Genomic DNA, 12,471 nt, shown 5'->3' on the forward strand with positions numbered 1-12,471 from the left:
TTAATATAAATTCTAGATGATCTGCCTCTTGTACAAGTGTGAGATTAAATATAACAAATATATACATTTCAGGACCTCAAATCAGATTACTTTACACCAGAAGCAGTAATTTAGGAAAAATGGAGAGCTTAGGCCAGATGAAGCCATATAGAAAAACAAGAACATATGACTAGTAAAAATTAAAAATATTTCTATCTACTTGCCCAAGAATATTTGAAAGGGGATCTTCTGTTATGTAGAAAAATCTTTTTTAAAAAATAAAACTTTACTATATGTCCAACTGTATCCTACAGTTTAAAAAAACATGAAAAACCTTTCTTACAACTAAAAGTGACTCACTTAAATCCAGGGACCATCAACTAACTTACAATGTCACAAATAAATACGGCAGCATCAGAGCTTTCAAGCAATGATAAAAATTCTTTAAGATGACCTTCAAAATTGCAAACATTAAACTTTATGTCAACAGGTACTTACTTTTCCTTATCAGTTGAGCGAGGCATACTAACAGTTGTTCCTGACTGAACATCTCCTGGTGATGTATTTGGTTTTGTAAACTGCAAGTTAAACTGAACCTGTGAAGAGAGAAAACATCTCACGTAACTGAACAGTGAGAACTGAGACAGTTCCATTTGAAAATAGGTGGTTAAATTTTTTTCCTGATAAATCTAGACCATAGAAGTACAGGTTCAAACTACAGTTTAGAACACAAACACATTTTATTGAGATTTAATTTTAAAAAATCTTATTTTTCCTTGCCAAAAAAGTTCCTGTCATACAAGCAAAATGAAAAGCACAAAATTATTCCCTTAATGATTATTCTGAAACAAGTGTTACAGTGCTTAAAAGGAACCAAGTTTTTCAATGAGGCATTTATCTCATGCATGCATTTTGAGAATTCTTCCCTTTTCAAGAACTTTCCAAGCTTATGCTACATTTACAGATTCTAAATGAGAATTTTGAATTCCTAAATGATCAAAAGTAATCCAATAATTTATGTAAAAGTCCAAAGCAAAACATCAGCATAGATGATGCAGCAGTGTATTTAAAGTAACCATGACGACGACTGAGTGGATTTCATACCAGAAACATGTAAGCAGAACCTGTATTAAGAAATCGATAAACATAAAACCACCATACTAACAGATCAAAGAAAAATTATGACCCCCTGCATACGAAAAAAAAAAAAAGCCCAAGAAAACAAATATCTATTATTGGTAAAAACCCTAGTAAAATAGGAATAGACAGATACTAGCATAATAGGATAAAATTGTAAATTAGAAACGTAAATGCTGCTGGACTTGGCTATCAAGTCTCAGCAGTCTAAAGATAACAGTTCTCTCTATATCAGTCTACACATTTAACATAACATTAAACACAAATAGGATTTTTTAAAAGATGCTAATATTCTTTATAAAAAAACATGCAAGAGGAAAATTATGAGTATCAGATGTTAATAGAAAATATAGCTTCCAGCCACCAAATATAAATAGAAAACTGGATGAAATACAAAAAAAAGTTCTCAAATACTGAACATAGTGTAGGACCATGCTCTCTGAAAAGAGTATTATCTCTACAATGAACCGAGCTTGCTGAGGCACTTCCTGATTGCAGGAAAACAGGGAGAAATAATTGCTAAATGGAGGCAATCAAGATCAGAGTTAGGGAAGCTGGGGTGGCTGGAGGTTACATAGCAGAGTGCTAAAAAGGCAGCTATGCAGGGAAAAAACTCTGGAAATCTGCACAGGGGCCTCCTTGAGGTTTTGCTGAGTACTAGGCACATGGATAGGATAAAACTCCAGAAGACTGGGCAGGACAGGGGAGTTTTAAGATGAACAATTTCCAAGGTTCGCAATCAGGGAGACAGATTACTGGAGTCCTCAGTAATCATCTCAGGAACTCAATGGAGAGCCATGAAGGTTCACAGCTTTGTAATAGGGCTGAACTATCCCTAGAGAAACAGCTACTTCAGATGCACCATAATAAAGCTAAAGGAAAAACAAAAAAGCCCAAACAAAGCTCAAAGGAATTAAAAGTATCTACAAGTAACTTAAATACCTACCGCTCTTTAAAGGAAGGAAACAAAATCCAGATAATCAACACGGCAAAACTGACAAAGTTCCACACACTATAAAAAATGACTAGAAATGATAATAAAATGGAAAAATGTAAGTCATACCAAGAAAAATCAGTCAATAGGGACAGATCCAAAAATGACAGAACAAGAACACAGATATTATAACAATTTATAGCCACAAACAAGAATTGAATAATGGAACTCAAAAGTATGACAAAAAACTCACTGGATAGAACAGCAAATTAAACACTGCAGAAGAAAAGTTTAGTGAACTTTAAAATCAAGTATTAGAATCCGTATAAAATAAAGTAAATAATAAATGTACAGTCTCAAAGGGACAATATCATGTGATTAAACCATGTGTAACTGGAGTATCAAAAGGAGATCACAGACGAAAAAAAAAAAAAGACAAAATGGCCAGTATTTTTTAAACTGATGAGCACACTATAAACACACTGAACGAAGGAGTTCAATAAAAACCTTAAGTGGATAACGACACACATATACCACACCAAAGTATATCATAAATAAGTTGTTGAAAAATTGATGATAAAGAGAAAATCTTAGAAGCACCCAGAGAAAAACGTCACCTTCTAGAGAGGAAAAATAAACATGACTCCTGACATCTTGCCAGAAACTATTCAATCCAGGAAACAATGGAACATCTTCGAAATGCTGAAAGGATAAAAGAAACTTGTAAACCTAGAAATTTACATGCAGAGAAAATGAAATAAAAATAAAAACATTACAAGACAAAAGCAGAAAGAATTGCCCTCAGACATGCACTATAAGAAATCTTACGTTATCTAGGGGGAAAAAAATGATACTAGACAAACACACAGATCTATACGAAAGAGTGTGGAAAGAAAAGTTTTCCTCGTTTAGTTTCTTTAAAAGACACTTAATTGTTTAAAGCAAAAAAAAAAAACAAAAGACAGTGGAGTTTATAACAAAAGTGAATGTAAAATTTTGACAATAGTAGGACAGGAATGAGGAAATGGAATTATATTATTGTAAGGTTCTTATATTATGAAAAATAGTATATTACTTGTAGACTATAATATAAAAATGTATATTATAAACTAGAGCAAACAAAAAAATTAAAAGCCAAGAGTAGAGATAAAATGGAATGCAAAATAAAATGAACAATTAATTGGAAAGAAGGTAGGAGAAAAGTATAAAGGAGATGACAGATGGGATATAGGGAAAAGAGAAAGATAAACCTTATCGATACATACATTAAATTTTAAATTATTAAATTATTAAGACAATGTCAGAATGGATAAAAATGTGAGTCAATTATAGGACATCTAAAAGAAATCCTATTTAAATAAAGACACACAGATTGGCAAAAATACAAGGGTAGAAAATATTTCAAGTAAATACTAATCACAAGAAAGCCAGAGTACAATACTAATGTTAAAGTAGATTCTTCTTTCTGCTCTGAGAAATGAAAAAGGGAACCCCTAAAGGTCAAAGAGAGTGAGGAAAATCTTTTTCTTTCCAAGTTCTCTCTTGCCCCAGACAATTCTATGGAAGGAGAGATATCAAGTGTGATGGTGACAACAGCAGTGGACAGACACCTAAAACTTTGAAGGAAGGGAATCACACCCTCTAACCAGAGGCACTGTGGTCTCAAGTGCTTGGAGCAACTCCTCATTACTTTTTTTCTTTTTTGTCCTAATGCCTGGCATCATTTAAAGGTACAGTTGCAGGAACAGCATGGCAGAGCAGAACTAAGACCCATGCTTTCTAGCCAGAGGACCAAGAAGAACCCTGGAGATTCAGAAAATATAGGGAAAATCACACAGGAAACTCAAAAAAGAGATCTCATAAAATTGTGTATGAACTCCTGGACTCGTTTTCAAGCTTGACATGCATGATCTGACTTATTAGCACACCAAAGCCTTTCAAAACTAAAATACAGGGAAAACCACTGCCCAAGTCACAAGACAGCCACTAGATGGCACACACTCAGAAGTGTCCAAATAGCAAGGAGACATCTTTAAAGACAACACAGCAATCACAGCCTTCAAAAGGCAAGTTGGACTTGAACTGACTGACTGCTAAAACAAACAAAAATTTTTCATTCTCCTTAGGATTTAAACAAGACCTAGAGTTTCATAATATTCAATATTGGATCTAAGACATGATCCAAAATCACTCAACAAAGATTCAGGACAATCTAAGTAACTCACAAGGGTAAAGACAAGCAACAGGTGTGTCAGCTCTAAGATGACAAAAATACTGGAATTATTAGAAAAACACTTAAAAGCATCTATAACCACGATCTAAGTAGTAAAATACTCTTGAAATGTGAATAGTCTCACTAAAAAAAAATAGATGTTAAAAAAGTTTTAAAACAAAAAAATTCAATGAATGGGCTAAATAGCAAAATGGAGATGATGGAAGAAAGAGTAAACTTGAATACTGATTAACAGAAATGATCAAGTCTGAAAAACAAAAAAGAATGGGAGAACAGATCTTCATGGACTTATGGAAAAACAGCCAAAGGTCTAACTAAGTTCCATGTCTTCTGAGTCCCACAAAGACAAGAGTGGTATAGAAAAAAAATACATTTGAAGAAATAATGGCTGAACACTTTCAAAATTTGGCAAAAGATATCAATTTAGACTAAAGAAGTTTAGTGAATTCCCAAAAGGAAAAAGTCAAAAAAATCCAGACCCAGACACATCGTAAAACCGCTGAAAACTAAACAAAAAATTTTGAAAGCAGAGAATAAGAACCCATTATACATAGTTGAACAATAATTTAAATTTATTGCAGATTAATATCAGAATTTATGGAAGTCTGAAGGAAAGAGAACATTTTTAAAGTGCTTAAGTAAAAAAACTACAAATATAGAATTCTATATCCAGAGAAAATATCATTCAGGAATGAAGGTGAAAGATAGATGTTCCCAAATGAAGTGGAAAAAGAAACTTCTTTGCCAGAAGACCTCCTGGCAAATGCTAAAGAATGTTCTGTCATTCAGGGAAATGGTATCAGAAGGAAATATGGACACCAGAAATGGAAAATAGTGGATAAACACAACGGACTATGCTTCTCCACTCAAGTACTTAAAATATGTATGACAGCAAAAATTATAGCACTGATTTTTTTTTTCTGGTAAAAACCATATTTTCCCTATAACTGACCACTTAATTCACACCATTTCCTCTTGGCTGCTACTTTGGTAAAAATTAGGCCCCTACCTCTCAAGAACTTTGCATCTGAACAAGCAGAGACAGAGCCAGTGTGAACACAAGCCCCAAACTGGGGCTTTTGGCATAACAAGAACAGCAAAAGCCAGCCTTTCTCTTCATTTAGGTAGGGATTCTACGTCAGGGGTCCAAAGTTCCACTTCCCAAAAAGAAAATGTAGAGCTCAATGTAAAATGTATCAAACTAAATGTATCAGAAGAAAGTATACTGCCTCCTCATATACTCAAGGTCAGGATGGTTTTGGAGAAAAAATTATGTGTTATCTGGCCTCTTATACTAAGAATGGCCCCACTCCGGCAATTTTAAAGGAGTTTTCATTTCCCAAAACAGGTATAAAATCTACTAAAAGGAAGATAATGAATCAGAATAAATCAGCTCACTTACAAGAGACCACTCAAAGATAATAATTTTTGGTTGCTGAAAATATTCACATTATTTCAAAGTGGGAAGATTAGGGGTAATCTGAGAATTCAAAAGTGGCAGCTACACTCACTGATAGATTTATGTGGAATACACATACACACATTTTTTTTCAATGTATACGTCAAGGGGCCAAGACCCTGATCATCTAAATAAGATATGTGGTACATTACAGTGCACAGAACAACAGAAGGAAAGACACTTTCTTAGAGAGTGACAGAAAGTCATTTTGCAAAAGGTTCATATAACTCTGAGGTAGAAAGCCTGGAGCCCAGGGCCATGTGCCACCCCTTAGCTTGACCCCTCCTCTTCTTTGGCTGCATTGGCCTCAGTGGGAGCTTTCTCCTCTAAAAATTTTGCCAGCTTCTTCTCCTCCTGGTCTTGGGGATAGAGGTCCGGGTACTTCAGCATGCATTCTCACAGCCAGGAACTGGTCTACAAAGTCTGATCCTTTAGCATCCTCTGTGCTTTAGTGGAAGCAAGCAAAGGCCGACTTGAGCTGTTCCCCACAGGGGCCACTGCCCTTTCCCCAAAGGAAGGGCAGTTCCAGTTAATGTCTTCATCTGTCAGAATCAATCCATGGTTCTCGTATGGATCGTTGGGGTCGTCAGCCACCAGCTCTGCACTGCTTGGAGTTTCATGGTCTTCTCTGGTCACAAATATGACACGATCCTCTTCCTGCCAGCAAGAGTCCATGACTGCAGCCCAACGCTCAGACTCAGCAGTAGCCGTGGTGGCAGCAGTGGTGTCTTCACCTAATGATGTTTCTAATGTATGCAAATGTAATACATATGAAATAACAAAACATAAAGGGGTAAAAGGTAAAAGAATTATATGATGGTAAAGTATTTCTATTCCATTTGAAGTGGTAAAACATTAATTCTACACACACTGTGAGAAGTGAAATATGTGTGTATTTATGGAACAACCACTAAAAATCATTATATAGAGTAAAAAAATCAGAAAAATTAAAATGAAACACTAAAAAATGTTAGCATAATCCAAAAGAAGTCAGAAAGGAGGAAACAAAGAAAAAGCAGAGGGCACAAGCAAGATGTGCTCTTTACATGAAAACTATTTTAAATATGATATATACAGGTACAAAGTAAAACAGGTGAAAAAGATATTCCATGAAAACACTACTCAAAAGAAAGTCTGAGTAGCTATGGTCATATCAGACAAAGTGGACTTCAGAGCAGGGAAAAATACCAAAAATAAAAAAAGAAGTTACATAACAAAGAAAGGGCCAATTAACTAAGAAGGCATAAAAATTCTAAAGATGTATGCACCTAATAAAAGAGCTTCAAAATACATGAAGCAAAAACTGATAAACTAGAAAAATAGAAATGGAAACATCCATAATAACTGGAGATATCAACACTCCTCTCTGAGTAATTGATAAAATAAGTACACAAGAGAGTAAACAAGGATATAAAGAACTAAACAAAATCAACCAACTGGATGTAACAAAGATTTAGATCAGTAAGGCTTATTCCAAGAATGCAAGGCTGATATAATATCTGAAAATCAACACAATCCAACTGTTAACTAATGAAAAAAAAGCTACACGAGCGTATCAGTTAATGGAGAAAAAGCTCTTGACAAATTCAACATATATTCATGATAAAAGCTCTCATTAAACTGGGAATAAAAGAAAAATCCTTTGATTTGAAAAAAATGGCATCTAGGGAAAAAAACTACAGCTAACATACTTAATAGTGAAAGACTGAATGCTGTGCCCTCAAGGTCAGGAAGAAGGCCAGAATGAGTGCTTTCACATTTATTCAAATTGTGCTAGAGGTTCTAGCCATAAGGCAAGAAAAATAAATAAAAAGCAACCAGATTGAAAAGGAAGAAGTAAAGTTATCATTAGTTTCAAATGACATGATTATCTATGTGGAAAATCCAACAAAATCTAAAAAAAGCCACTAATGAGTTCAGCAAAGTTTCAGGATTGTACAAGTATAAAAATCAATTACGTTTATGTACAGCATCAATGAATATTCTGAGAAAGTAATTAATAGAACAATTACATTCACAATAGCATCAAAGAATACTTAGGAATAATTTAATAAAAGAAATGTAAGACATACATTGAAAACTGCAAAACATTGAGAGGAATCACATACCTAAAAAGAGATATTTAACATTCATGGATTGAAAGACAAAATATTGCCTAAGTGGCATTTCTTCTAAAATTGACCTATAAATTCAATGAACTCTTATCAAAATTCAAGTAGATTATTTTGTAGAAATTGACAAGCTGATCTAAATATTTATATGGAAATAACAAAGGATCTAAAATAATTAAATAATTTTGAAAAAGAGCATAGTTGGTGGATTCACATTACCCAATTTCAAAATATGTCACAGTAATCAGGACAGTGTGTTACTGGCACAAAGAAAGTTAGTTAATCAGTGAAATAGAACTGAGAGTCCAGAAATAAATTCTTAGATTTATGGTCAAATGATTTTCAATAAAGGTGCCTAGACAATTCAACAGGGAAAGACAGTCTTTTTAACAAATGGTACTAAGATAATCAGAGAGCCACATGCAAAAAAACAAAATGAAGAACTTAAGACCTTTACCTCACATCACACATAAAAATTAACCCACAAAGGATCATAAATCTTATTTTCAACCTGTAGTTGAAAAAAGAGTTCTTACATATGACTCCAAAAGCATGGTTCACAAAGAAAATAAACTGATAAACTGGACTCTTAATAAATTAAAAACTTTTGTGCTTCAGAAGAGAAAATGAAGAGAAGCCACAGACTGGGAGAAATATTTGCAAATCGTGTATCTAATAAAGGACTTTTAACCAGAATGAAGAACCCTTATAACTCAATAATAAGACAAACAACCTAGTTCAAAAATGGGCAAAAGATTCAAAAAGATATGTCATCACGCAGATATACTGATGTAAACACAAGAAAAGATGTTGAACTACCTCATTTAAAAACAGACAAAAGATTAAAAAAGATATTTCACCAAAGTAGATACACTGATGTCAAATAAGCACATGAAAAGATATTCTCAACCTCATTAGCTTTTGGGGAAATCCAAGTTAAGATCACAGTTAAAGACTTCTATATACCTATCAGTATGGCTAAAATTAAACAACTGACCATACCAAGGGTTGATGAGGATATAAAAAAACTTGAACTCTCAGACTGCTGATAGTAAATGGTTACTTTAAATATACTGCTGCATCATCTATGCTGATGTTTTGCTTTGGACTTTTACATAAATTATTGGATTACTTTTGATCATTTAGGAATTCAAAATTCTTATTTAGACACTATATCCTCTTGTACATTTGGAAGCTTCCCATGCTCTTACATTACCTATTTTTTAAAATAGTTAATACAAAATAAACAAAAATTAATTTACAACTATCCGGTGAGTAAGGTGGTCAAAGTGAATAATGCTACGTTTAGATAAAATTATGTCTGAATACATGCTGCGGGTTGAACACTATGAAGATAAATCAATCATTTGATCTTAGTTGCTTTCTCATTGCAGAAAATCCCTCACATACTTTATGATGTCCATGATAAAATCAGATCATACGTGATTTTGAGAATTCATCCCACACAAAAGGAATCATAAATTCTAAATTGTTTAAGAGATTCTTTTAAACAAGTATTTTCTTTGACATCGCATAACATCTCCTTAGTTTGAAAGATACTACAGTTTACTATCATAATGATACTGTACCACAAAATGTAAGCACCAACAACAGGGACTTTTTCTTGTTTTCACTGCTGTAGCCCTTGCAACTAGAACAATGCCTGGCCGTGGCAGACATTCATTACATGTTTATTGACTGAATGAATGAATCCTGATTATTATTGTCTTTAAAAATAAAGGAAAAAAAACTTATTGTCTCTATTGCTTTAAAATTATCAAGTGTTTGTTCTTTCTATTCATCGGCATAGCACAATCTTTTTAAATACTCTATGTCCTCTTTCAGCATGATTTTGTTTCTTGCTTAATCCAACGTGTTCTTACATTGTCACAGTTAAGCATCTATTTGAATGTACTAAATCTTGACAGTAACATTTTAAGATATCAAGTATATCACAGATTTGATGCTGTGAAATAATTTTTTCTACTGCAACTAAAAAGAGCTTTCATGTTTAATCACCATAGCTGTTAGCCTAAGTGGTCTCCAAAGCAGGCAGTGATTACAACCATCCACTGAAATCTGAGAAGAAAATCTTATAACACTGATCTATATACATTTTTAATTTCATTCTTTAATTTCTATTTTTGAGATTTTATATTTTAATAACAATAGATAACATTTATGGAGCACTTACCATGTACCAGGTAACATTCTAAGGAAATACATTAATTCACTTAATCCTCACAATAATCCAGTAAAGTACATAAAATTACTGCCCCATTTTACATGTGGAGAAACTGAAGCATGAGTTAGATGCCGTTTCTTGTTTGTTTTTTAGTGGCTTGCTCAACTTCATATTGATAGAGGCAAGATTAGAATTCAATTAATCAGATTCCACTTTCTTAACCACTATACTACTCTTTATAATATACTGCAGTTCAGTAGTATATACACACAATTCCAAATAAATAAATATTAATGCATTAGCAATTTAAGCTCAAAGTGTTTTGTTTTAATTGTTTTTTATTGTTGGGGATATAAGATCAAAATAATATTGGTATCAGTGATATAGGACACATTGAAAGTCTTGCACCTATGTTTAAGAAAATCCTTGTGATAATGATTCTTAATGAGCTATAAGAAAGGTAATCTTATAAGTCATATTTTAGCTCTACCAACTAGACAACTACCTGTAGTAGTTCTTTCTTCATTTCAGACATTACATAATTCCTGAAAAGCTGTTTATAATAAAAAAAATTGTGAATTCAGTCATAATTCTCAAGAAAAAACTGATCCCAAAATATAATCACACTTGATTATATTGATAGTAGAAAATAGTATTTATTCCTTCAAATATTCATATCTAATTCCCTTAATAAGCAATGAAAGAAACGTCAATTAAATGCATCCACTCTTTACACATTAATATTCTAAACAGAAAAACTTGGGTTTCTCATTTCATTGAAAATCCTCAAAAGCTCCAGATGATAATAGGACTATAGCTAACGAGAAACACAAGCCTAAGCAACACAGTCAACTTATTTTTAGGGCAGCTCAAAACTAATAGATTAAGAGTTTATAATAGCAGTTTCAAAGTCCTCAATTTTATCTTTTATAAAATATTCTTTTTGAAAATCTTTGTCTCCATGATGTAGGAAAAAAATATCAATTTGGACCTGAAATCAGGAATGAAAACGAAATCACTAGTTGGTCTAGCTGGATTACATCAATGTGAAAATAATACATGTGAAAATAATATATAAACCTATGACATTAGTAATAACAATAATGAAGAACTCAGATGAGCAGAAAAGAGTCTTAGCAAATAAATCTAGGATTGGAGGACTGCTAAGCATATGCTATTTGAAATAATGTCAGAACTACATTTTAGAATTCGCTGTGAGCCTGTCCTACCAGACCTGGCAATGGAATCCAAAAATGTTACCACAGCTAATAAACTAGCAGTATGAAGTCAGTAATTCTAGTTAGGTTTGAGAGTTGTAGGAGATATAAGTAGCAGAATGAATAAAAATGGAAAGGCTGAAAAGGAATAAATACAGTTTAAGCAGACTGATGCCCAGATTTATAAATTACAGTGACTCGAGACATTCCATAATGCGTATAGTATTTCCTGTAAGCATATATACTAGATTATTACATAGATTATTACATAGTAATATATAGTATTTCCTATAAGCATATAGTATTTCCTGTAAGCATATATACTAGATTATTACTAGATTATTACATAGTAATATATTCATCTAATACATATTTAATAGTTAGCAACTGATCGAATTTTTTAAAAGATGAAAAATATTTGTATGTTAATAAATTGCATTTAAATATTTTTCAGAAAAAAAAAAGTATCAGTTAATTTGGCTACCTTTGGTCCTGAAACTGAGTGGATGGCATTTTTGGCAGATAAAGGATGAGGAAAGGTATTCTGGAAAGCAAATGCAGAGGAGACAGGATAACCAATCCCACAAGCTGGGTAAGTCAGTCTACCATCAACCTAAAAATAAACCCGAAAAAAGGATGAGAAATTAGTTCTAAATAGTATATGCTGACTCAGGAGGCAATTGCATGTGCTATAATAACTAACAGTTAAAAGCACTACCTCAGAGGCCAATTTTGTTTATCATGATACCACAAAACTCTGTTTTATTATATCGTACAAGGCTGGGATACCTCGGCTTTTCAGAGTGGCTGGACAAGCTTAGACAAAACAAATCACTAGACCTGCCTTTGAACTAAGTTAAAACAGAGACCTCTGAACCATCTTGGTTCACTATGGCCCCCTCATTCCTGAAGAAGGGGGTAGGGGGGTAGAGACAGAGATCAATAGGCCAGTCAGGGATAAAATAAAAATTATTTTCTGCTGGATTGAGTAGAAAAAGAATCATCAACAAAACCAGTGTTCTTAAATGGACTAATTATTTGCTTTGACAATTTTCAACATAGTAACACCACCATTAACCAATGTCATGAAAACAATTTATTTTAATAAGAGGCCAACTGAAAACACAAATCTTAAGGAGTGTACTTCACTGGCTTTCACACGGTTATTTATCATCAGTCATTAAAGGTAAGCTGTCAAGTTTTTTAAGTTTGTAAT

At 33.1% G+C, this 12,471-nt stretch overlaps 1 protein-coding gene and 1 pseudogene across 1 annotated transcript in view; both read right to left on the reverse strand.

The window, feature by feature from the left end:
- SASS6 (SAS-6 centriolar assembly protein) overlaps positions 1 to 12,471 on the reverse strand; it is a 36,467-nt gene that overhangs the window by 3,289 nt on the left and 20,707 nt on the right. Inside the window, 2 exon segments of the mRNA XM_039869561.1 lie at positions 478 to 575; positions 11,740 to 11,868. Coding sequence (XP_039725495.1) covers positions 478 to 575; positions 11,740 to 11,868 — 227 coding nt within the window.
- Positions 4,833 to 6,434, reverse strand: LOC120607839 (mitochondrial intermembrane space import and assembly protein 40-like; annotated as a pseudogene).

Source organism: Pteropus medius, unplaced genomic scaffold (genome assembly GCF_902729225.1).
Source record: "Pteropus medius unplaced genomic scaffold, Ma_sr-lr_union100, whole genome shotgun sequence".
Taxonomy (NCBI): Eukaryota; Metazoa; Chordata; class Mammalia; order Chiroptera; family Pteropodidae; genus Pteropus; species Pteropus medius.